Below are 27,923 nucleotides of genomic sequence, written 5' to 3' on the forward strand. Positions count from 1 at the left end.
AGGAATAATCCTGATAGGTTTCATATGTGCCAGTTTCATTTTATAATAAATGACCCAAGTACAAAATAAAAAAAAGAGGCTTTTGCACTCTTTCTCTTTGAGAGCATACCTTCTTCCTTCAATGTAAAAGAACCGACTAGAAGCTGGGATGAGCTGTGGGAACTGCTTTTAGGAGCATCCAAATCATTGGATGAATGAACAAAATTTGGATGTTCCAAGGGTTCATCAGTCTCAATTTTCAAAGGATCCATGATTTCTAAAAGGTAAAGTGATTGAATGGTGCATACTACACTACAAAAAACATGATAAGGTAAACTATACTAGTAAAAAGCAGAGACAACATCAAGTCAATCATGGCTGGCAACTCAAGCACAATGGAAGACAACTCAAGCATATTGTCTAGAAAACATTAAAGGAGACCAAAGGGCAACCAAAAAATATTCAACTCTCAGTAGCTCTTACAAGGGTTGCCAACAGGTCAAAACAAGAATGACTATACCCTTGAAAAAAATTAAAAATAAAATGTGACTACTTTATTCTCGAAAAAGGTAAAAAAGGTTTCGTTTTGAAACTCAATTTCTTCAGAAAAAAAAAATTAAGGCAGTTCTCTTTAGGAAATGTGAGGTTCAGACATGTTATTGATGGTGATGCAATTGTGGGCAGAGAGCAAAGTGATTCAAATGTGGAGCAACAGAGGGTTCAGAAATTATCACCGCAGTAGGCAATATGTTGGTGAAATACCAGCTTTAGACAGAGTGACACAAGACAAAATGTTTGGGGTGAGGGTTGTAAATTTTACTAACTTTTCCGCATTTTTACGACCTTGTTTTATTTAATCAACAATTCACAAAGTACCCATGTCTTTCATACGTTATAATGTAGAAAAGAATTGCTTTACAGCAAGAAGTATCTGTTGGACAGTGTTGGATAGTTTTAACACTGCAGTATTGGATAAGATATGCTCTGATTTTGTAAATTGAAAAAGTCTGAGTTCAACTAAGTTTGCTGTTTGTTAACTTTCACAGGATCTGGTGCTAAGATAATCAGGGATTTTCACAGTTCTGATCAAGATATCTGATTTCTAAGGCAATAACGCCTTTTCCCATAGGATACCTTATATTTCGCATAATAGACCTTGCCCAATGGTATGCTGGTTCCAGAAAAGAGGAGACATTGCAAATTATATCACACAAACCATTCAATAATATACTTCTGAAGCCATTGTCAATGAAGCAAAGCCACTGAACACAGAAAAAATTCCAATCCTTCAATGGCATGCCTTCAAAATATGGAATCTTCATGGAAAATAATTATTCAGTTTTTCTTGGTTTTAAACCATTCAGCTCTCCTGAAATTTGGATCCAGAGAGAAACAATACAAATGTCAAATGTACCAGAACAACCTTATGAGCATGAATTATTTTGGTTAAAGGAAAATCTGAAAAACTCAAATTAAACATTCTATGCAAACTATCAAATAACTTGTCATTTATCTTGAGTTTTCAGATCATTTTGCAGCACTTATTTATAATTGATTGGTCAGCAAAATTAACATGTGAATTTTGTGCAGTTACTTTGTTGTTTAAACAGTTGAAAGCAATAATCAAAGTGCTATAGTTACTTAGTTTTGTGTAGACCATGGTAGACATTTTCCAGTATTTAATTAGATAGATTTATTTATCAAGGTCATCTTTTTCACAAATCTAGGAATTGAGTGGGTGAAATTGACCATAAATAAGATTTTTGCAATTTGAAGTTTTGGTGATTGCGGTGTCAGTATTTTCATCTTGCTATTGTATTAGTTCTTATATTTCTAAAGAGTTAATTTATATAGTGAACCAGCAGATCTATGGTCCTTGGGGTCATGATTTTACTGACTAGCTACAAATATTGCAAGTGAGAAGCCTACTCCCACCCAACATATATGAAGCCTCTTGATTTATGATCCAGATTAATATTGCTCTGATACACCATAGTAAAAAAGACATAGTAGGCCAGTAGCAGATCCAGGGCCCCCCCCCCCTAGCGTAGTCTGAAGTAGTGTAATTTACTTAATTAATTCAAGTTTGCGTTAGCTAAACTTGCTCCTAACGCAAGTTTATCGGATCAATCTATTTTGCCCCTCCCCCCTAATTTTTTTTTTGGATCAGCCTATTTTGCACCCCCCCCCTAAAAAAAATCCTGGATCCACCCCTGTAGTAGGCATTAAATGAAAGGATCAGGTGCCGCCATGCAAAAAGTGGGGTAGCAAAGTAGCAATGCTACTTGGCAGTTTTCAAATTTGTTGAAAGATTTTGTCTGAAAATACCATTTTTACATATAAAAAAAAATTTGCTCAAAGAAAAGCTGTCAAAACACAAGTTGTGCTTGACCATGCAAAAAGTGGAGTAGCAAAGTAGCAATGCTACTTGGAAGTTTTAATGGCCTAGTAAAATTTGTTGGCAGATTTTGTCTAAAAAATACCAGTGTTTCCACTATCCTCAAATTTTTTTGGTTTTCCCCAAAAATCTGTCTTCTCAAAAAAAAAATTGGTTCCCCATCAATCCCCTTTCATTCAGGATGTCAACCCCTAGTGATTTATCACTAGTGACAATCCACTCATAGCAACTATCACTTTCACTTAACTTGACATAATTTTTTCAATACTTTCCAAAGTTTTTGTCTCAATTATTTAGTACCCATCAAAAACCAGACATAGATCATTGAATCATTGACCTTTCTTCCTATGTTAGTAAAATCATAATGCTTTTAAGACTATATCATTTCACCAAAGATTCTCTAGTGACTTGTGGCAAAGAATTACGTTTGAACACATTTACATTCAGCGTAATTCTGAGCATAGATGTAAAGAGGATTATTTTAGACAGTTGGACCGTGAGTTTAAATTTTTGTTTTATTTTTCTATTCTGTTTAATTTTCAAATGTCTGAAAATATAGGAGAGTTTGATTTAAAGATTATTCTTAAAAAGAAGAAGGGAAAACATGTTCACTATTCAGAGAGGGGTAGGGGATTTGGTGATAAATTTTGAGATATATTTGTTATTGAGCTATAAATTAGATGGACATACCACTTGAGACCTCTTTTATGCTCTTTCAAAAATAACCATCATTTTAATCGGAAATTAAATGGACCCCTTAAGATGATACCTTTTTCTCTTATTTACTGCAATTTAGTTTGAGTCTTATTTTCTTTTACTCTAGGTTTCGCCCATAATATATAAATCTTAAATACATATGATTTGAATGCGTGATAGATTAAAGGGTTCTTATGTATTATACTGCCAACACTCAAGTTTACACTGAGAACAAACCAGTTTTATCTGTCTGTATTCAGAAACAATTAGCTTAAACTCAGTGGAAAACAAGCGGCAGGTGACAGAATACATTGGAATTATATAATTTTGGCTATATATTCCACATTAATTAGGGGAGGGGGTGGGTGGGTTAGATGTTTCTGAAGTATTATATTTTTATTACGTTTTGGTATTTTTCATTAGGATTAACTTAACTTCACTTCTTGAGTGTTGGCAGTATAACACATAAGTATTCATTAAAGGAATTTATCTTTTTGTAAGGAATCTTCACCATTTAAACTTTTGTTGAGTTTTACTTCATTTGGTATGTAAAAATCAAGTACTTTTCTTTTTTCCTTGAGAATTTTATTGTGCATATAACCTTTTATCTTCACATGTATTCCCCTCCTTGTCCTCCCTTCACCATTGCTATTCTGGTGTCCTTCCCCCTGCAATATTTTTGGCAGGCGTCCATGCTTGATTGAGTGGTTCAACTGCAGTCTAGGATCTTTCTATAATCTAAGAAAGTGGTTAATTAGGTGAATGAAATTTTACAGAATAGATATTCTGCTCAAATTAGGATATTGAATTTTTTTTTCAACAGCAAGGCCTACCTCTATAGCTTCTAATGCTTGAGCAATTATTAACCCTGTATGAAGGCTAATCCTGAGATAAAAACAATAGAATTAAAAAAAAAATGTGGCAGAATTGGATTTGCCATTCAAAACTTTGCCTAAATATAATCTTCTTACCATAAATATTGCAAGCCCTCCCCTTTGCCCCTGTTAATGAGACAAAATTAAGCTATAGATCATATTCAAATTCAGGGACAGTTGATTAAAAAGGAAGCAACCCCAAAACATGATTCATAGAAAATTGTATATTATAGCCAAAATTAAAAATTCTGGTGCCATTTAAACATTTATCTCTCAACTACTTGGACAATCTGTCTTGGCTTTCTCTACAATTAGCCGTGTCTTGATGCCTACTGCAAAATACTTGATTTTCAATTCAAGAGTCAAAACTGAATTGAAAATCAAGTACTTTATAGTAGGCATCAAGACATGGCTAATTGTAGAAAAAGCCAAGACAGATAGTTCAAGTTATTGAGATTCAAATGTTTAAATGACATGGGTAATGCAGGAGTAAGCATGACTCTCTTATTGGTCAAATATTTGTGTGTTAGTTTTTGGAAAGGCCTGCCTGCCTAGAGTCTCAGACAGGTTGACCAAGAATTTAAAATTGACATAGGACTGTTAGATTGTCTATTCCTATTAAGACATCAATTGAATAGGCAATCAACATAGGACTGTTAGATTGCCTAATTTGTTAGATTTAAGGTGCTTTTGCTTGTAAATTTATAATGGCTTACATTTATTGATGACAAATTTGCATGGATTTGGACATTTCAATTTGGTTATACTGGTTTGTCCTAGGTAATTGGATAGATGAGTAAGGTTAAAACCTCATTCAAGTGCACATTTATCTCAGTTGCTGGATTAGGATGACAGTTCTTCTCTTCTTCTCTCTCCATTTTTTTTTTTTTTTTTTTTTTTTTTTTTTTTTTTTTTTAGCCAAGTAATTACCTCTAAAACATTATAATAATAAAAAATAGATTTATATGAAACAGTAAGTTAAAAAAAGATGTTTTAAGCCTATTTACACCCAAAAACTAGAAATATTTTGGTCATTTTCAAGAGCTAAAAAAGGGCTCAAATTTGAATTTTCAATGGAAGCAATTATTATATTTGTAAAAAGCATAAAGAAAAGGCATTGAGTGGTATGTTTGCTTTATTAGTAAGTCAATAATATGGAAAGGCTAAAAATTTACAAAAATTAGTACTAATTTTGACCTAATTTTCACTTAATAATTAGCATAATTAATGTTAACAATTATCAAAATTAATTGAATCATTCTAACTTAGTAATTAAAAAATAAATAAAAAATTGTATCTGAAAAAATCAATACTATCATCAACCTTGTGCAAAAGTTTAATTGTAGCCTCAAACAACTTGATTTTGCAACCTTGACAATATGAACTTGTTGACAATTTGAATATAAAATATTGAATATCTGTAAATTTCAATACTGCATTGGTAAGGCACCCTGTGGAATATTTATCTACACCTTCTTCCATTAGCTTTAATATTTTTGATATCTTGTTGAAAGTGTATTCTTGAACATTTGGCATCAAGGAACAAGAAAACAGCATAATATTGCAAAATTTATTTTTGGAATTTTCATTTATCCAACTTAATTGTGGAAAGTCAGTGCTTGTGGAGTATGTAACATTGGAAATGGATTTATAATGAAACAGTAAGTTTTAAACAGATGTTTCAAGCCTTTTTACACCCAAAAACTAGAACTATTTTGGTCATTTTCAAGAGCTCAAAAAGAGCTTAAATTTGAATTTCTGATAGAAGCAATCATTATATTCGTAAATAGCATGAGAAAAGGCACTGAGTGGTATGTTCACTTATTTGTAAGTCAATAATATGAGCTGGCAAATATTTTCCAAAAAGCCATGCTTTTGATAAACATTTTGTCTGTTTTCAAATTTGTGCTGATATGCCACCCTACAAAATTTTTTGGTAAATTTGCAAGTGGCACAATAACTTAGCTAGGATGAAAGTGAATACATCATTGATGCCTTTTTTATGCTCTTTCATAATTCAATAATTGCTTCTATTGCAAATTGCATCTTGAGCCCTTAAAGGGGCTGCAAATGTATTTCTTTTTTGTAACCACACAAAGAAGTTATCAACAGTAGCACAAATTTAAAAACAGACAAAATGTTTATCAAAAACATGGCTTTTTTCATAAATTTTATAGCAAAGTTGGAAAAATAAGTGAAGATAAAGGTTCTCCCCCTTGAAGATATGTTAACTAGGATCATTTTGCATATGCTAGGCATTGAAGCTATAATTTATGACAATTATTATCCAGCCCCCTTCCCTAATGGGACCAGATAGAGCCCAAGACTATAGGGTAAGACCCCCAGTACTAAGACAATTATTTTGATTGATATTTGTCTTTCCTAAACAGGGACAACAGGCTCACAATCTTAGACTTGATGTAGCCTATTTCAAAAGACTATTCAAGAAATAATCTACTGATACATTTTTCTACATAATTTCTGCTCTGCACTATAGCCTACCTTCATGCAACTATTATCGATCCTTAAGTGTCTTTTCTCAAAGTGTGAATTCACTTACCTGGTCTTTGAAGTTACCTGGAAGATATTTTATTTTTTATTCCCATGAGAATTAGTCCATTGTGTTTGAAATCAAATTAAACAAACGAAGGATTCTAAACATTCTTCTTCTTCTATTTAACAGCAGGCGGGATTTTCAGTAAAACTATTTAGCCCTTTTCCTTTTGCTTCACTCTGTGGGCTACAGAGCTACTGGCTTGATTGCCTCATATTTATTAGATATATTCAGATATCTTTCAGCAGATCTTTTGACTCTAGGAGTTCAAATATAAGATGATAGATGTCGATTTCTATGCTCTGTGTGCAGGTATAGTTGGCTAGGCTCTTGGCTGATAGTGGGATTTTGTGGTGTTTGAAGTATTTTAACAGTTTACAAAGCAAGGTATGTTGTGCAGACGTCAGCATATTACGTTCAAATAGGCAATGGTCAATTGTTTCATTATTCATATTACAATGCCTGCAAAGAGGGGACAGGGGAATTGAGCCACTTGAATTAGAAAGCTTATATGAGAATGCAAGGAAATTTAGTCCATTTGTTCCAGAACGAATTCTATTATAAATTTTAGAAAGATGCTTATTGGGAAAGGGGGAAATGATAGGATTAATCTAATTAAAATTAATATATTATATCATCCATTGGTAAATATCTCTAATTGGGATTGGTCTCCCACTTGTCTGGTAAATATTTATAGAATTTTTTGATATTTCATCAAACTCATGATTACCACTTATGCCAGAGTGGCTAGGAATGTACTGAAAGTAAGTTTTTATGCCACTTGAAGCAACATTATCAATAATACTGAGACAATGATAAGTGTCAATGTCCAACTTACAATGAGGAGCTGAGGCCAGTAACTCAAGGCTTGATAAAGAGTCGGAATAGATGATAATATTATTCGAATTTTCAATCAAAGGTTGGTTTTGCTTAAGGTGTTCTAATGCCATGATTATGGCATTTAACTCAGCAGACATTATAGATAAATTATTAAATAATCTCTCGCCCATTGCAATTTTCAGGTGAGGAAGGAAAACACCACTTGCAACCTTCTCATCCATTTTTGACCCATCAACAAATATTTGGAAGTGATTTTTATAGGTCATTGTCTTAAGTTCTGCAAATTTTTTCTGGACAAAAGCACTGGGGGTTAAATCTTTATTCCAAGTTGAAAATTCTGTATTTATTATGGGAAATGACCAATTCCATGGAGGGGATTGGGGGAAAGTAGGTGCAATAGACTTTGCTGGTACATTGAACTTCTTTTGAATATTGGCATACTCATCTGCAATACCTCTATACATGGCTGGATTTCATAACCAATTATGTAATGTGTGTGAGCTATTTGATTCAATTTTTGTAAGATGTTTTATCAAGAGAAGGCTACGTCTCTCCCTTATTGTTGTTAATCCACTCTCCATAAGCAGAAACTTGGTGCTTGTGGGTTTCCTAAGACAAAATATGAGACGTATTATATCATTTTGTGTTGTTTCAATTTTTTGCATCTGGGTCTTTGCACATGCACCATAGACAATGAGCCCATAGTCAATATGGGGTCTTATATGTGATTTATAAAACTGGAGTAAGGTTTTCTCCTTACAAACCCATGGTGTGGAAAGAAGTCTTTTTAGTATATTTGCTTTTCTATAACATTTTTTTATTGTGTTTGAAATGTGGAGGTGGAAATTAAGTTTTTGGTCAAGCATGAGACCTAGGTAATTAATATTATTATCTTCTGAAATAGTTGTTTTATTTAGAGTTAGTTTTGCATTAACATGGTTTCGCTTCCGGTGAAATTGGATTATTTTTGACTTGGTGGGTGCAATGGGTAAATCTGAATGTTGAGAGAATTTTTCAAACCGGAAAAGTGACTTTTGCAGATTTGACTGTGCTATCTGAAAGGTGTTGCCAGATGACTATAGCACCAAATCATCAGCATATTGTAGATTCGTGTGGGGTGGGTTCATGTCCCAGAGATATAGGGCAAAAAGGAGGCAACTGAGGACTGCTCCCTGAGGTAGACCTTTGGATATTGTCTTTTGGGGTGAAGAGGCTGAACCAACACAAACAATGAAACTTCGCACTTCTATGAAGGATTTAATAAAGGATACTAGCTTAGGAGGTACTCCAAGGTTTGCAAGTTTATTTAAAAGGATTTGGTTGTTCACATTGTCATATGCTCCTTCAAAATCTAGGAAAGATGCCACTAGGATATTATTTTTTGAGAAAGATTCATTTATTGCATTTGTTAGCAAAATGAAAGCATCTGTTGAGGAGTGGTATTTCCTGAATCCAGTTTGAGTGTGTGGAATCATGTTATTTTTCTCAACAAACCAGAGGAGTCTGTGATAAATCATTTTCTCCATTATTTTCCCCATCACAGGTGTAATCATTATGGGCCTATAAGACTCAGGGTTATCTTTTGGTTTATTTTTCTTTAGGATTGGTAGGAGGGACGAACATTTCCATATATTGGGGAACATAGACGATGCCCAAGCGTGATTATAACAATTTAGCAGTTCTTGTTTGTATGAAGTTGTTAGATTCTTTATCCAAGTAGGGTGTATATTGTCATAGATACTGCTAGTTTTGGAACTAATATGATGTATTGCATTATTCAATTCCTGGATTGAAAATGGATTAGTTATGTACTCGGATCCCGGGCGTGGTTGGTAACTAGGGTTCATAGGAATTGTGGACAGCTTGCTTTGATTATTTGATGTTAGCTTATTAACAAAAAGAGTTGCAAATAGGTTAGCCTTTTCATTATCATTGTCATAATGGGTATTATTATGTATAAGCTCATACAGGAGTGGGTTGGGAGAAGTCTTTTTCCCACATATGTGGCTTTTGACTTTATGTATAATTGGCTCATTTGTTTCTCTGGAGAGATTATTTGCAAAATTATTCCAGTATTTATATTTAGCATCTATTATAGTCCTTTTTATATTAGATTCTGATTGTAATTTTTTTAAATATGTAGTATGTGTTGTTTTTCTTATGAATTATGTAATATCTGCATTTTTTATACTCCATTTATTTAGGCACTCATTTGTCCACCATGCTTTAGGAATTTGTTTAGGGAATGTTTTCTTAGGTGTTGTCCTGGGGATAGCATGATTAGCTGTATTTATTAGTAAAGATGTCAATGCTTCAGCATGTGTGTCAACTGTTGTCTTAGAAATGCATGAACTTTGGGTGAAACTTGTAATTTCATCATTTAGCTTATATTGGAAAATAGACCAATTTGCTTTAGTGTTGATATATTTGGATGTATGAGATAAAGTTTCAGCAGGTTCATTTAGGGAGCAAACTAAAGCAAAGTGGTCTGTACATAGAGTATCAATTTTATTTATGTAAATTTTGTTCAAAAAATTTAAAGACACAATTTGTAGGTCAATTGTGGAGAAATTGCCACTTTTGGGGTTGAAATAAGTATTCAGGTTTGGAGGGGTAGCAACAACTAATTCATTATTATTTGAAGTCATATGCTCAATAAATTTACCAGCTTTATTTGCTGGTTTATTCCCCCACAAAAGGCTGTGGGCATTGAAATCTCCACAAATAATGATTTTTTTTAACATATTAGAATTATTTATATAATTAAAGAAATCCTTGGCATCTGTAGTTTGGCCATTAGGGTTATAAAAGCTTATTATGTAAGTTTTTAAATTATTCAGCCAAACACTTATACCAATTACATCAACATCATTTTCAAAATCTGGAAAATTGATGCCACAAAATTTTATATTATTATTAACTAATAAAGCTACACCACCTCCTTTTCTCTCTGAAGATCTATCCTTTCTCAGGATAGTATATCCCAGAGACTTAATTTGTTGATTTTGGGTTAAATAAGTTTCTTGGAGGCAAGCAATATTAATTGAATTATTATTCATAAATGATGTTAGTTCATTTAGCTTATTTTCTGTGAGTGATCTTACATTCCATTGGAGTATTGATAAATGTTGTGTTGTTGATTTATTCTTCATATGGATGTGTATCAATGTTCAGCTTTGTTAAGAGTAAAGCAAGATTTTTTTTTGCTTGAATGAGCATATCATCTGGGATGTAAATTTTGGCCAATTCTGCAATAATATTTGTTTTCTGTAGTTGATGTATGTTCATGGCCTGAACTGCATTACAGTTTAGAATGAATAAGCATATATTTGGGGATTGCATTTTTGGTAGTGTATCCTGTTTGTTGGTTAATTGATTAATTCCTGGTAGTGTGTCTGGTTTGTTTCTTCTTGGGAGGGAGGGCCAGGCTGGCCTCATCTCACCGGACAAGGAGGCTTGTTGGCTTGGTGATTCCTTCTGATAGGGATTTGAGCTAGGGGGATTAGAAGAGGGTGTTTTATATGGGGTGCTTGATGCATTGGGGGCAGTTGACTTGGGGGTTTTGGTTGGTTTCATTACAGGCTTTATTTGGTATTGTTGGGCAGCATTTGCTTCCATTGCTGCAAAGGGGTATGGGATTGCCTTCTCTGTTGATATTTGGAGTGTTAGAGCTCTTTTCCTGTATGCAGGGCATAATGATTTATTTGTAGATTCATGTGGGCCTTTGCAATTGATGCATGTAGGCTGAGTGTTGTTGCAAGTTGTCAGCTCTTTAGGATGGGGATTTACAATTACTACACTCTTGGAGAATTTCATTGCATTTGTTTGTCGTGTGTCCCAGTTTGAAACACTTCTGACACTGAATAGGCTTAGGTTTGTATTCCTTGTGTGGTTTGATTTGCCCAAATAGGAATAATTTTTCTGGGATATCAATTTTATCCTTCAGTGTGAATAAGAAGGATCTACTAGTTTTTAGGCCATTAGAGTTGGGTTTTCCAAGTTGGGTAACATCCTCAACTGGGATTGTGTTTCCAGCCCTATCTGAAAGGCCTTCTTTTAACTCCTGAGTAGATATCTCTGGGGGAACATTATAAACTACTATTTTTGTTGGTGATTGTTTTGGGTTCCAATTAGATGCAATAATTGGGGTATTCAGAAGGGATTTAAGGTTACTTATTGTATCTGCTGATTTCTGATCTTCTACAGCTATTAGCAGAGATCCATCACGGTTAATGTTAAGAGAGAACATTGATTTTAGCAATTTAAAAATTGCAACTCTTATTGCAGTGATCATTTTTATTTCAAAGGGGGTAGTGGGAGTTATTTTAAGGTAAATTCCTAAGTTTTTGGAGGGAGGATCTTGGGCAGGGAGAGGGGAAATGCTTTTAGTTGGGGAGATTTTTTTCCTTTTTTTGGAACTTCTAAAGAGGACCTCTTGAAACCCATTATCATCATTTATGGTTACATTAGCCCCTACACTTATCATTGTCCTATTCACCAAACCGGAGCTATCATTTGAACTTTGAGAAAGTGTGCTTGACCAGCCAAGATGGGTATCTTTAACTCTGGCACTTTCACTGTAGTTTGATTTGGGATCTGGGGGGACAATTTATTTTGGAGGACTTCTAAACATTGCCTATTGGAAAAAGTTTTAAACAGAGAAAAACAAAACTAAGGCAAGAAGGGAAAAAGGAATGATATCAAACCGTCTGCACTATACTATGGGGAGGAGAACACCACAGTATAGCCCTGAGGATGAGTTGAGCAGGATTGGTTTGGTATAACTGCTGATTAGAAGCGATAATAATTCACAAGAAAATTTGTTTTAATTTTCTTATAGAGTTGCTGTTGTATATGAGTTGCTTGTTCAATATACTGGAACAAATAAAGGATTACTTCAAGTACACCTGTTTCTTCTGAAAATACAAAGTGGCAAATATAGCCAAATATTATTTTTTTTATTATCATAGATTAAATTAGCTCAGCCTTTTTCACGCATTTTAGACGTTAAAATTCAAGCTGCATTTTTCGGAGACAGCCTGTGCAGAAGGGAACAACAACAAACATTAAAGAGCCGGATAGTACTAGCGGGATTTTTATCCTTAAACTGCTGGGATCAGGTGATTTGTGTGTTGCACTTCCCACAGGTCTTGTCTACCTTATAATCCTTGAAGCTTGAACATAATGCCACCAAAGAGACCTCGTCAGTGCCCCAAAAAAGGGTACGAAATGTGCGCAACATGTGATGAGAGTTTAGATATAGATTCAAGTGCTATGAACTGTGACGGATGTAGCCTCTGGATATGCATTGATTGTCTGGAAATGTCAGAGGCTGAATACTCTCTACTAACTAAAATGACACGGCGAGTAGGTTGTGACTGGAAATGCCCAGTTTGCAAAGGTAACCTACAAGTGACAGCTGTCTTTGACGATATTCAAAAATTTATGGACAAGACTCTCGAACTATTTCGGTCAACTCTTAGTGCAGTAAATGAACTGGACACCAAAGTTGAAGATGCAGTAAAAGAAGCATTTTCTGAACTGCGAGAACGGCTAACCACCGACATTGAAAACCGTTTTGGTAATGTTGAAAGCCGTTTAACAACCCTTGAACAGTCTCCCTCGTTTCACAAGGACACTGTCCAGAATTTGGTTCAGTCGGAGATTGAGACGTTGAAAAAAGATCTTGAGATGCAGCTTGAAACCAAAGTTAAACAGATGGTTACAGATGATAGAGACCGTCAGCGTCCCAAGCTATATATTGTTGTATTTGGTGTCCCCCTTCAGACAAATGATGAACTCTGCATCAAAAAATATCTTGCGAGTAATTATGAGCTCCCAAACATAAGCGTCTCTAATGTCCGTCGTCTGAGGAGTCAGCAAAGCCAAGTTGTAACCACCATTACCGAAAAAAGCCCTGTTCCCATATTGTTCTCATTCCCAGATTTCAAGACAAAGAAGAAGATTATACAAAAGTCTTACGAAAGAAAAGGGTCAGGTACGATTCAGTTCCGAAATGATGTCTCGAAGACTGACCGTCAGAAAAGAGCAAAGTTATATGAGGAGTAACAGGCCAGGCGTGCACAGGGCGAAGCTGATTTGGTTATCCGTAGGAACTCTGTAGTTCCAAAAAACGGTCAGATTCGTGCAGCCCTTCCAGCTGGAATGGAACATTAAATGTTTTACCCTACAATATAACCAGTATAAATAGACAGTTAGAAGGTAACGTTTCTCAAAGTAATATTTGGGACAAACGGCCCTCTCCAGGCATGAAATGGAAAAATAAGCTCTCCCTGTTGTATAAAAATGCTGATGTACTTTCAAACAAACTTATGAACTATATTCTTTGGTAAATTTGCAGAAACCTGATATAGTTATCGTGACAGAGGTGCTTCCAAAGCACAGCCTCAACCACGAAGCATATTTCTTTCAACTGAGTGCCTATAATATCGTATACAACAAGCATTTGAAAAGAGGAATTTGTATTTATGTTTCGTCGTTTTCTAAATTGAAATATGCAGAAGTTGATGTTTCGTTTACTATGGAATAATAAAGTGAAGTAATTAGTGTGGAAATTAAGTTGCTAGGAGTATCCCAAAATGTGTGGATTGTAGGCACATATCAAAGCCCATCCAGAAATGTATGTAGTATGTTAAATGATGATCGCCTGCTGAGTTATCTGTCATACCTTTCGTCTGTTTCCTCAAAAATTCTTGTTCTTGGTGACTTCAATGCACCCGATATTGACTGGTTATCCCAAGCTACGTCATGGACGGACCAGAGTTTTGCTTTTAAACTTGTGCAAACCTTACAGGACAGCTTTCTGCACCAGCATGTTGTTGATCCCAAAAGACTCAAAAGTAATTCCTCTCCCCATGTACTAGATTTCGTGATCACAAAATCTCCGGATGACATACTAGACCTTAAGATACTGCCACCTCTCGGTAAAAGCGACCGTGTAGTTATGTCTCTATCAATTAATGTAAGTGCAGCGGTGAACTCTAGTTCTAAACTTTATAATGATTATAGCAAGGGTCGTTGCGATAAAATTCAAGACTTTGTCCGTTCCGTTTCTATTGTTGAGGAGCTTCAGTCTAGGAATGCGGATGTGGATTTTGCTTTTGAGTTTATCTGAGAGGTTATAAAAGATGCTTGTGATAGGTTTGTTCCATTTTATTACATAAAAGAAGGTTCAAGAAAAAGAAGACAACTGCCAAAATTTGTACTTGATGCTATTAGTGATAAAAATAGACAATGAAGACAGTATATGTTAGAAAAAAATGAAGACTCGTGGTGTGCGTATAAAAGGGCTTGGAATCGCGCCACTCGTTCTCTACACGTTAACTGGGAATAACTCGAATCGTCAATCATTACTAATATCCGAGGGTGTCCAAAGAAGTTTTGGAAGTGAGTTAATAGAAACAAGACTGATTCGTGCATTTTTGATGACCCAGCTACTAGTGAATTAATAAGTGATGATCAGAAAAAGCCTGAAGTGTTTAATCAAGTGTTTTCGTCAGTTTTTGTAAATCCGAATGATGTCCATGCGCGCAGTCCAACCCATTTTACCGAATTTGTTTCAGCAGACAAAGTGCCCTTCGATGACTCTGATATTTCTTCAGAGCAGGTTTTAAAAATTCTCCGTGACCTTTCCGTTAATAAAGCTCCAGATATAGATGGTATTTCTAACGCTTTCCTTCAAAAGACAGCCACGTGTTTAGCTGAACCTCTTGCGTTTTTGTTTAACCATTGTCTATTGAGTGGTAAATGCCACGCAGCGTGGAAAAAAGCGGTTGTAAAGCCACTTCACAAAGGAGAATCTAAATCTTAATTTGGAAATTATCGTCGAATTTCAAACACCTCAATTTTTTTAGAGTTCTTGAAAAGATTATTGTATATCGGATACAGGATAACTTCAACCAAAATAAATTATGGCATCCGTCACAGCATGGTTTAAAAAAAAAACAGGTCATGTAATATGCAGTTGCTAGAAGTTGTAAGATTTCCAAAATATGGCTGATTTCAGTTTGAAGTTTGACTGCTTGCACATTGGTTTCAGTAAAGCATTCGACAAAGTTTCAGTTAGTTTGTTGCTTGAAAAATGTGAAAAGTATAAGCTAGGCAGTAGAACTTTAACATGGATTACAGATTATTTATCAGGCCGCTCCTAGCAAGTTATTGTCGGTAGTGCACTTTCAAGTGAGAGTCCGATTTTAAGTGGTGTGCCACAGGGCAGTTGTTTGGGCCCAGTATTATTTGTTTGTTTGTCAATAATTTGACTGAAGTATTTCGTCATTCCACTGTAAAACAGTTTGCAGACGATATAAAACTGTATAAAAGTGCTTTCTCCCCGGTAGACGTCACCCTTATTCAAGAGGATCTGAATGCCCAAAATGATTGGTGTAAATTGAACTCCATGTTTGTAAACCATCAAAAATGTTTTGTACTCCATTACTTTTCGAAAAGCTCGACTTATCATTATTTTCTTGGTGATACACTTGTTTCATCTGCAGATTCAGTAAGGGATTTAGGTGTTCACTTTAAACGCCAGTTGAATTTTCACAAGCATGTGTCAATAATTTTGCGAAATGCTAATTACAGTCTGCTTCGGATTAAGAGAAGTTTCATGAAATTTAATCTTCACACTTTTATGACACTATACAAGACAATAGTACGCCCGGTGGTAAAATATTGTTCCTCTGTGTGGTATCCTACATGAAAATGTGATTCGCAGCAAGTTGAAAAGGTTCAACATCGGGCATCAAAATTTGAGCCATTTACCATATCAGCGTTGACTGGAGTATTTGGGACTTCCTTCTCTGGAGTTTCGACAGGATAGGATTGACCTGATCAATACATTCTGTATTATGAAGGGTGTTGATAATGTGGACTGGGCTGATTTTTTCAACCTTAGTCATTACTCAGCCACTCGACAAAACTCGTATAAACTGTATCAGCCACAAGTGCACAAGAAAACAGGTCAATGTAGCTTTGTTAGTCCGTGAAACAAAACTTTGGAATAGTTTACCTGATACCTTAGTTTCTATGCAAACAGTGCAATTATTTAAGTGCTCTTGTTGAAACTGAGTTCGATGAAAAACAGTTTCTGTAATATAGTTGTTTTTTACTGATGAATATTTTGTATTTTCCAGTGTTGCTGTTTGAGCTGTTATTTTTTGTGTTTGTTATGCGACAAGCCTATGGCTTCCTCCTTTATTGAATAAAATAAAACAAATAAATAAATGTAAGACCAATTAAAATCCTTAATGAAAAGAGAGCATTCAAAACCATTCAAAAAGCACGCAATCAATAGACCCGTTCTTTTGCACTAAGATCTTACATCTAAGATCTCACATGTTTCTGTAAAGATTTCCATTTTTTTTTTGTTTTTTTTAAAACTCATCTTTGTTCTAAGATCTTACAGCTCACTGATGTTACCAAAAGTGCGAAAGACGCCATCTTTTTGCCATATAGAACAATAGGACCGTTCTTTTACTCATTAATATGCTAAGATCTTACATCTTTTGACAAAGAACGCTTAAAAGTGAAATCTTAGCACTAAGATCTTATGGCGTTCTTTTGCAAACATCTTTCATCATTTTGCTCTGAGAATAATGATGAGTGTATAATCAAAGTTCTCACATCATTGTTCTATATAGCAGAAAGATGGCGTCTTTCACACTTTTTGCTAACATCAGTGAGCTGTAAGATCTTAGAACAAAGATGAGTTAAAAGAACGGAAATCTTTGCAGAAAGAGGTACGATCTTACTGCAAAGTAACGGGCCTAATGATAAGAGAACTCTGATGATATACTCATCATTATTCTTAGACCGCAGATCAAAGCAGAATGATTGAAGACGTTTGCAAAAGAACACCATAAGATGTAAGATCTTAGTGCTAAGATTTCACTTTTAAGCGTTCTTTGTCAAAAGATGTAAGATCTTAGCACATAGATGAGTAAAAGAACGGCCCTAATGATTGCGACGAAGGAGATGGGTTTTGTGTGCTTCAAAATGTCTGAAAGGTATGTTAGCACGTAACTGTGCAAACGTTTTGACCCGATTTGGAGTACGTCTCCCATTTTTCAATGATAATTTCTCCCAAAATTTTTGTTGTAAGATATTGGGAAAAAATCACCTCAATGGGGAAAATTTGGCTGTTAAGACCAGTAGCATTAAATGAAGAAGAAGAAATCGGATGGTTGGAAAAAAATTATTTTATTGATATCCTTTTTCATCCTCAGTTATCGGAATTAAGCCTTTATTATCATTTTTTTGGGGAAGTATATTATTGCTTTTTCCTTTAAGTTTATTGTGGGTAGGATTTGTTTTGGAATTTTTCTTTCCTTAACAGTATGTATCCTAGCTCTTCTAGCCCCCTCAGAGAAGGGGGTCAACTATCAAATTGGTATTCAGAAGCTGACATCCCCAGAGTTGCCAATGCCATTGCTGTATCTCCAATCTCTAGTGATGACAGTCAGAATAACACAATGATAACAGTCTCAGAGTCCCCGAACCCAAAAATGGATTCCCAGCTCGCTGATGATTTTCAAATAGTTATTAGAAAGCAGAAACGTAAAAAACCCTCCTAAAATAGCAGAAATCCCTAACTCAATTTCAGCTACGGAATTGAAGAACAAACCAATCATCCACCAACAAAACAGTAAACCACCAGTAAACAGAAAACAGACCAAGTGTTTACCACCAAAAATATCTTTAACATTAGAATGAATCTATTCAAAATTTTAAGATGTAGTTTCAGTGTGAATGTTCATAGAGATGGCTCCCTTAAAGTCATGTTCCAAGACAGAAAAGATGCCTGCAAAGCTCTTCTCCTCAATAGAATTGGTAATATCAGTTCCCTCTGAATGTTGGACTCCACCTATAGAAAACACTCAGAAAATAGTGATGTATAATGTCCCAATTGAACTAGTATTTGAAGACCTGAAAGATGATCTCTGGAATAATAAGGGAGAAATGCTGGAGGTCCTGGAAGTCCATCCGATGGGCAAGCCAGATGCTAACGGGTTACAAAACAGTAAGAGTGTCTTTTTTATCTTACTAGTGAGTACCCAGGTTTACTCATTGTTCCTTTTTGGTCAACCTAAAGCTTATAAATCTTACCAAGAAAAGCCTATTCAATGCTCAAAATGTTTTAAGCTTGGTCACTCATCTAAGTACTGCTCTTCCTCAGACACAATCTGCCCCACTTGCCTTTTTAATCACCCTGTGTCTAGTGAAATTAGATGTCCTACATCTCCTAAATGTATCAATTGTGGAGGTGACCACCAGTCTAAAAATCGTATATTATTTCCTAAATATATCCAACAGCAAAAGCTTTATGGATAGCCTATCAAGAAAATGTCCCATTTCCTATAGCTGCTATGGAGCTGGCTAAGCATTCCAAAGTACCATCATATCCAAGAACTAATGAGGCTAAGAAAGCATCCTCAAGCCTTTTACCCAACCCTTGGCCATGCGCTCCCAAAAATAACCAAAATTGGAGTCATTTATCTCCAATTGAGATATCCATCCCTCAGCAGGGTAACCTTTTCGAGTTAAAAAATTCACTGACTTTAAAAAATTTGAGGCACACGGGATAATTGACCAAAACTACCATCATTAATGAATTAAGAGAAAGCAAAAGGTGGGCAGTGTTTGGGGGTGGTGTATGCCTCTGTAAAAACATGCCTTGGTTCTGAGTATTTCCCACATAAGTTTCAAGCAGATCTGAACACTTTCTTGAAAAAGCTAAAGAATGGGTAAGAATCCTGAAAGCCGTCAGTCTCACCGGCCTAAGTTACTTGTCATATAGTTTCCAAATCAGCTAGTGAACAAAATACTATCTCGCTATCTTTCTTTTAAAAATTGGCAAGGAGTAAAGACAAAATGAAATTTGTTAGGGATATGTAAATATTTTTGTACATCCTGAAAGCACTAACTATCTTTAGCACAAAATCAGATACAATCTCTTTTGTCACCAAGTCTGTTGTTACTTGATTTACACTTAATCTGCATGCTATATTAGGAGTTTAGGACCTGATTCAAGATTTGGTTCTCAATTGATATTCAAAAGAGCTATTTCCCAAGTTTCACATTACATCTCTTCTTTGTTTTAGACAGAAGACAAGCCGAAGTCTTTAATTAGAGAAAGAAGGATATATCATCAGGGGACATGAGCTCAGAGATAAATAAAAATGAAAAATAATTTATAAAATATAAATGATTTCTTTACCTCCAAATGTCTGAACATTGCCGACAATGACAATATATTTTCTTCTTTTTTCCCTCTTAGTAATCTATTCTGAAAGTTTGAGCTTTCAAACAAGATCCAGGAACGTTTTTCAATGTAATTATTTTTATCGTGATTCTGGGCAGAACAAAAAAGAAAAGCCTTAAAAAGTATGTGAAACCCCCTCCCCACCCAAGTTTATTTTCTTTTAGTCTAGAATAGACTTTAGTGAATAATTTGCACCCAGGGTTGATTTTGCAATGTTTTAGTTAAGCCTTCTTGGAAGCATCTAGACACTCCAAGCATTTTCTTTATATTCTTTACACATTTCAAAAATTAAAATCACGTCAAGATTCATAAAGACCAAGTTTTTACAAACCAAGTGTGTCGAAATACCACTTTATGCTTTATTTTATAACAAAAATTAACCTATTGTCAAATAAACAAAAGGATGGAAAGACCTCTACATTCTTTCTGTTTGAAATCATACCTTCTTCATTTAATGTGAAAGAACCAACCAGAGCATGAGATGAGGTGCAAGAGCTGCTCTCAGGAGTGTCCAAACCATAGGATGGATGAGAGAAATTTGAAACTTTCATGCGAAGAAAATGTAAGGTAGTTAAATTATCAGCTGATAGTCAATATTAATTTACCAAACAGTAAGATTCCAGGTTAGAAAGGTAGAGTATAAAAAAAAACTGTTGAGAATCGGTGCAGTAAACTATCTATATTAGAATTTCAGAGCTTTCTGGCTTGTGTTTACACCCTGTCCCCCCCCCCTGGTCAAATAGCCATAACAATTCTTAAATTTTGACAACTTCAAATTTGTTTCTTTTTTTGGGGAGGGGATTTCTCAGACTCTCATAAAAGATTATAAGAAACTGTTTTTTATAGTTATGCCTGAAGGATTTTCTACTGTGTGCTCATGTTGGCTATATAATACTATTTAGCCTTCACTAAAACCTATGGCAGGATTTTAAAAGCTATTTATAACAAAAGACGTCATTTTAGTTAGCCTTTCAAAACAGGAAGGCGAGCAATCGAATGTCCTGCAAGGGGAAAGATTACGAAACAAAACTTGCTTTGTGAGTGATATTCTACTATCCCCCCCCCCTTACTGTTCAATGAATTGATTTGGAATGAAAGTGCCTTGAAAAAGGACAACACCTGTAGACATTCCCAATGCCAAACATTTTTTCAGTCGACAATAACACAATTCTTTTCTCGGGGGCATTCATAGTTTACACTGCTGCTTTGTGATCTTTAACATCCAATTTTATAATTATTGATTAAGGCAAATGAACCAAAGGAAATCCAGGGTTTTTTTTGAGCTTTTTGAAGAGAGAAGAGGAGGAGGAACTGTCCAGGTTTCTTTGACTTAAATCATTATCCACAATTTTATTCATTGAGGGGGGGGGGGGGTATAATTTACGGAACATTTCAGTAGAGTTCCCTATATCTTCTCAGTTTGACAAATAGGGAGATATTTAATGTTTGAATTGTGCACGGGGACAGTTTTAAACGGGTAAACCTCTTACCTATGTAATAAGTGACGAGGTTGAATATTTAAAGAAACTAGAAGAAATAGTTTCCATAGTTCCATTGAATTTTGATGCTTATTGAAAACATTTAAAATTAATAATGTTTAGTGTTACTCATTAAAAGCTACGAGGCAGAGAAAATTAGCTGATTTTTTTAATTAAGGGAAAGAACACAACCTAAAAAACACAACCTAAAATTCCAGGAGTCGTAATTAAAATCCAACAATGAGATTAATTTTATCAGAGAACCCTACTGTAGAAGTTTTACGCTCATATAAACAAAAATGTGGAATTTTACATATTCTGTTACATATTCAAAAATAATTCTATGGATTCGTGTTTATTATTTCTTTTTCCTCGGGGGTGATTGTATCGATCAAATGATCGGAAAAAATCCGGAGGGAAATCATTTGATCAGAAAGAAAAATTATAGTGCCGTTTTTAATAGACTACGATATTGAAGGACAGTTAGCCTCCCTACCACACCCATTCTTTCACCAAAGTCTTCCGATTCAAAAATTTAGATAGCCCATTTTGGTTCAAAATAGTCAAAAGAATTAATAGCTACGTTTTTGAAGATAATTTGAAACCCTCAAAACACACGGTGAAATGGCTACACGCTTCGAACTTTGCAAATTGTTTTCACATTTCATTGGTTATTGAGAAGCATACAGATATTTTTCGAGGGAAGTATTTTCGGTGGAGGAGCGGTTATTTTATACATGGAGATTTCACTTGGAAGGGCAGTTTCTAGAGATGAACTTTCCAGACGATATTTTACACGGTGGGAAACCTTGCAAAATATAATATGCAAATTCCGTTTTAACTTTTCATGTACTGTGAGTCAAATTTGAACCTTCATTAGTTGAAAAAACGTTCGGAAATTAAATAAAAAAAAAACAAGTTTTTTTCAACTAAGAGTAAAGATTGCCATTAAAGCTTAAAGCGAACAGAAATTATTCCGCATATGAAAGGGACTGTCTCCTCCTAAACACCTCGCTCTTCAGGCTAGTCTTTTATTGTTTTAAAAAGTAGAGTTGTGACAGAGTCGAACTTTAGCATAAAGAGCAAGGTGTTGAGGAGGGGACAGTCTATTTCTTATTCGGAATAATTTTTGTTCGTTTTAATCTTTAATGTCACTCCTTACTTTCAGTTTAAAAAACCGTTTTTTTTTTTTATTTAATCAGTCCCAAGGACAACATTAACGTCCAACGTTCCCATATGGGAACGTAGCAACATATTTACCAATACATAATGTCTAAAATAAAACTTAATAAAAAAGAAGACACGTCACTGTTTCAAATACAAAAGTAATTTTTCTTATTGCTCAAGATTGGCGATAGTGATACAGCTAAATTGGATTTTCGGCTACGGTGATCGCAATGGTGCAGTTTCCATTTTCATCCTATACCTTTTTGTGTTTTAGGTTATTTTTCAGAATTCCTTTGAATTTATTTTCGCGATAAACTTTCATTATTAAGGATGGTTTTAAATAATATTTACTGTTCTGAATCAGGCAAAAATGGCGGTTGTATTTTTTGAAAACAGGGCTTTAAACTTTCGATCGCTATAGAAAAAAAAGAAGAAAAAAAGGGGACCCAGCTCCGCTTGTTTAGTTAATCTTAATTACACTAAATAAATAGTACACTAACTAAGGCTAAATTTCATTTTTAATGCAAATAATGTGCTTCCATCTTTTTGGAAACTTTGAGTTAGTCAGGTTTTTATATTACTGTCTTTAATTTTACCCATGGTTCAAAGTTCTCATCAATAAGACGACTTCTCAGTCTACTGTTGATAATGTTCATGCTTGAAAAGGGTTGTTCGCATATATATATATATAGAACCGGAAAAGGGAAGAAAATCAAACGCAAGCATTTTCAGTTGAACTTAAGTCAAGAATAACACACCAAGCGTTGAAATATTCTTTTTTCAGGTCATTCAAAGCCAACCAATTGTGTTTGTGAAGCAAGTTTTTTTTAAAAATCCAGCAATTGTATTTCAAAGCTACCGATGTCAATTTCAGAAGGAGAACATTTCAACTATTTGATTATCGTATTATTAAGAGGGTTTTTGACAAATGCTTAAGTTGCTCAGCTGTTTTTAAATTCCTGAAACCTGCTGAGAAATGCTTCCCTCATATTTAAAATTATTGTTTTAAAAAGGTACTTATCAATAAAAGAATTATTTTCCGAGCACGCTCGGAAAGTGAAACAATGTTTTCCTTTCAAAATACTGAGCAAAACAAATAGTTTTTTCCGATTCTTGTTACTTCTTCTAATATCAAAACAATTAAGTTTCCTTACTCTTGTAGTTTATGATTAAGTAGATGTAGATGAGACGAAACGTCTACCGTGAAATAAGAAGTTTTGAATCCACTGATCGCCTTCAGTTGTGAATAGTGAATAGCCTTCTCTAGGAGAAATCCTTTGATTTCCGGAAAAGGGACGCAAAACGTTTTAAAACGTTCCTTCTCGATAACCAACAAACCTTTTTATGAAGCAGAAGATCAGCGTACTCACTCTCTATTTAAAAAAAAACATGTAATTTTTTTTAACAAAGTTTTTTTTTAATGAAAATATCATTGGACCTTCTGTTGATAGTTGTGTCATAGTTGCACTAAACGAGCCAAAGAGTCATGCGTCTCTGAAGCCACACTTTACCGACTACTGGGATAGCGTTATATAAGAAGTTTGTGTTACATTTCGAAACGTTCAAAAATATATAGATGTGGCTGGACAGCAAAAAAGAAAAAAAAAGTCTAAAGGCATGCTTGCTTTTATGGAGAAGAGTTACAAAGTTTTCAGTCGAATTACCCTTTTTTACCATAAGTAATTTCTACCTAGGAAGCTTATGAGAAAGGTTAAAATACTCTTGAATGTCAACAACTGACAAAAATACCTCATTACATATAAACAGAGTTTCGGTGAAAAAGTCTGAATTTCTGTTCATTTTAATAATTGCCCCCATTTTTGAGGATTTTTCCAACCGAAATTCCGAATTTTTAAGGACTTACTCAACAAAACTACAGTCTATCTAAAATTTAGACTAAATATTCAAATTTTATCGAAAAAGTTTAATTACGACACACCATTTTAATCGTGAATCAGAAAAAAACAACTGAAAATGCAGTAAACAACCATTCATTTTGAAATTATTTATGCATACAATCTATAAGCAAGACAACGCGTGAGAAAAGTATAAGAAACAAAATAGTAGATTTTGAACCGTAAATGAAAAGAATATAAAACAAAGTAAAAAGCCTTAGGGTTTTTGCTAGAGGGAAAAAGCCAAAGGCTTTTTCTTTTTCTTCAGCTTTCACTTACAGGTACTTTTTTATCATTTTTAATTTCATTATTATAACAGTTACAAATTTTTAGGCGAATTAAAGGTAAAAAAACATTTTAGTGTTTCCTTTTTTTTCGAATTTATGCTACTGGCAATTCTTACTTAAAAATCATAAAAGAAAAATTCAAATGACATTGAATTTCCTCAACGGTTAAAAATTTCTCGTCACTAACATTGAAAGTAAGTAGTTTTACCTTTTCATCAACTTTCATGTTCCCATCACTCTCAATCGAATTGTCCGGATTTTTCGAGTTTTACGAGATTTATCTTTTTTTCACAAGCACGAGAGTTAACATGAAGATATTTTTTTCTAATACAATCATATATCTTACCACAAAACTTATATTTAAACAGATTGTGGCTGGAATGCACAAACTGCACATGACTACCAAATTTTCATTATAGTTGCAACTCTTGCCGCGGAACTCGCGACTGAAAGGGTTAGGATTTTGGTGTAAAGCAACATGTTCGTCGAAATAAGCAGACACAGCGAATGTTGAAATCAGAGATCAATAAATCATGACAAAACAAATGGAAATGAATAAATGCAGCAAAGTAAATTTAAAAATTGTGAAACAGTGGGCCAAACAATCAAACAATGGCATAGACATAAATCGACATAGACATAGACATAGACATAAAACATAGACATAAGACATAATCATCCAATTCCTTACATTTCATGTTCTAGAACAACAGGAGGATATAGATCCCAAAATACGCCAAAAATAGACGTACTATATTTACCTTCAAACAATATACTATTCTGTAACTTGTCACTTAAGGAGTAATCATTGTTCATCCTTTTTTACCAGTTTCAGTTTATTTGATGTGAAAACGGGTTATCACTTTTTGGCCAAATATAAACAACAAAAGAAGGTCTTTTTTCACTAATTGTATTCAAACTAATATTAAGATCGATTCCTACTTAGAAGACTCGTGGGAAGATTTATAATGGTCTTGAATTTTCTCAACTGATTCAAACTCCTCGTCGCAAACATTACATATAAATAGATTCTCAACATTTGTATTGCCGTCTACATCGATGGATTTGCCTTGATTTTTCAACTTTTTATGAGATTTGTCACTTTTTACACAAGCACGAGAGTTTATGTGTACATCAATTTTCCTACTGGTATCATAAGTCTTACTGCACAGCTTACATTTAAATGGATTGCAACTGGGATGCACACGCTGCACATGGGCTATCATGTTTTTCTTATAGTTGAAACTCTTGCTGCAGAACTCGCAGCTGAAAGGGTTAGGATTTGTATGTAAAGCCACATGTTGATCACGATAAGCAGATACAGCGAATTTTTCGTTGCATATGTTACAGCTGTACTTTTTTTCTCTGAATTTCTTTTCTTTTGGATTCCTCATATGGACTTTCCTCATATGGTTTTTAAGATTCTTTCTTGAACCAAAACGCATGTCACACTGCTTGCATTTATGAGGTCTGTTACCAGTGTGACTATTTACATGATCATTCATCGATTTTTTTTTCTTAAATGTTTTGGTGCAAAGTTCACAGCTATAAGGTCTTTTGTCACTGTGAGATTTCATATGGGAATAAAAACCCGACCTTTGTGCAAAGGTATTGTTGCATATCTTGCATTCATATGGTTTTTCTCCTGTGTGAGTCCTCATATGCTCAGTTAACCTGGACTTTGCTGAAAACTTTCTTTGACAAATACCACACTCGTGTGTTTTCTCCTCAGTGTGTCTTTTCATGTGTCGTGAGTAAATCTGCTTTGTTAACAATTTTGTGTTGCAGATGTCACACTCAAACAATTTTTCTGGTGTCTGTCCAATCTCTTCTGTAGCATGCTTTTTTAAATGCTGATTCAAAAGAGAAATGCTATAAAAATTCTTTCCACATTTGTCGCACGTGAAATTTTTATCACCAGTATGTCTTTGTATATGCATTTTAAGGTCAATATCTCTAAGAAAACCTAAGCCACATATGTGACACAAGTATTTTCTACTCCGACCATGCCTTGCCAGATGGCGTGAGAGGGATGCACGGTTGACGTAGGTCTTTTTACAAATGCCACACTCATTAAAATTACTTTCTCTAACGATGTTATTAGTTACTGGTTCTGAATTACTTGTAGGTTCAGTATCTTTATGTTCTGGGTTTAATTTCAAGTGCCATGAAAGACCTGTGCAGTATTTGTAAGTTTTCTCACATGTAGCACATTTATTTAAATTATCATAGGTCAAACCTCTATGATTTGTAGACACTGAATCACTTTAAGATTTACCATTGAGCGCCGTCGCACGCAAAACCTGACTGTGCCGTCGTATATGATTTAAAAATGACTTACGAATGGTATATGTCCTTTCGCAGATAGTGCACTCATAAGATCTATCTCTTGTCCCATTTTGAGTTTCGAAACGACAATCGAGATTAGGCGTTTTCTTGAATTTTGAACGGTAAAACTGACATTGCTGAATTTCTATTTCATCATGACCTTTCATATGATTTGAAATTAAAATGCGAAGGGAAAAGGATTCACTACAAATTTTGCAAATGTGGGTGTTTTCTGAAGACTCGATTCTCAGCTTTTTTCTAAGCCTAAGTGACATTTCTTTCCACCGTGAACCAAAGGATTCCAAAACAACTTCCTCAGGCTGTGATGGTTCTTTACTACTGGCGTGATTTTTCGCCTTTACATTTTCAATGCAGCTCTCTGGGGGCATTTTTCCGGGATCAGATTCGTCAGAGGACGTCACTTCATAAGGTTCTTCGCTGTATGTATCCATTTCTAAAAAAAGAAGAAACAAAAGACATGAATATTATGAGAAGTAATATGGGTGCTCTAAGTCAACTTCACTGAAAATAGTCGTCTACTTAAAGTCGGTATCAACAAACATTCAGCTTCGGGAATAGAAGTTTGACGATTAATCTAATAAACACATGATAAAATGCAAATAATGAAATACTAGTTCTTTTGCTCAAAAATTTGTTTTTAGTCATTTCGCTCAATTCCATTTCTAATCTCAGGGCAAGATTTTTCATGTTCTGTTTTCAAAGAAGCATTGTTTGCTCTTAATATGTCGTCAAATAAGATCTAAGAATAAATTACGAACCTCAAGCTTCGTGGAGTTATCTGTTCTTGGATCAGAATTGGCCGAGGTTCGATGATGAATTTGATTTTACTTGTTTATTTGAGTTCTTTTGTGGGACCACAAAAGGAGCTATCGTGGATGGTAAGATGCCACCTTTTGATCATAGATTAAAATAATCGTTCCTTTGAGCCCATAGATGACATCTCATCTTCTAAAAATTGGAGAGGGACAAATAATCTCTGGAAAGATTATAGTCCAATAAGCTTTCAGTCAATTGTTTTACTAACACGATTCAAAATTGACAGGAACATTTGTGGTTACTTGTATAGAAAGGCCAAGTCCCTCATTACCAAAACTAATTCTCTGCAGGCAGCAATGATGGTAACAT

General features: G+C 34.6%; 2 protein-coding genes across 2 annotated transcripts in view; both read right to left on the bottom strand.

Moving 5' to 3' along the window:
* LOC148952893 (uncharacterized) overlaps nt 1–27,923 on the bottom strand; it is a 448,257-nt gene that overhangs the window by 371,896 nt on the left and 48,438 nt on the right. The gene's annotated exons all lie outside the window — the stretch shown is intronic.
* LOC148952903 (uncharacterized) lies at nt 23,120–27,229 on the bottom strand. Its single transcript, XM_089087307.1, has 2 exons — nt 26,791–27,229; nt 23,120–26,706 (listed from the first exon to the last, which is right to left on the bottom strand). Exons 1-2 carry the CDS (start codon nt 27,227–27,229, stop codon nt 25,388–25,390), a joined length of 1,758 nt encoding a protein of 585 aa, XP_088943433.1. The 3' UTR covers nt 23,120–25,387.

The sequence above is a fragment of the Artemia sp. Qi Xiang Cuo genome, chromosome 4 (genome assembly GCF_049724085.1).
Source record: "Artemia sp. Qi Xiang Cuo chromosome 4, ASM4972408v1, whole genome shotgun sequence".
In the NCBI taxonomy this organism is placed as follows: domain Eukaryota; kingdom Metazoa; phylum Arthropoda; class Branchiopoda; order Anostraca; family Artemiidae; genus Artemia; species Artemia sp. Qi Xiang Cuo.

What these genes read in the sequence shown, in the direction of transcription:
- LOC148952903 (XM_089087307.1), bottom strand. Translation starts at nt 27,229, where the DNA reads ATGGATACATACAGCGAAGAACCTTATGAAGTGACGTCCTCTGACGAA. An exon ending in CGAAAGGACATATACCATTC is followed by an intron (nt 26,707 to 26,790) that starts GTAAGTCATTTT and finishes AAAGTGATTCAG; the next exon opens with TGTCTACAAATCATAGAGGT.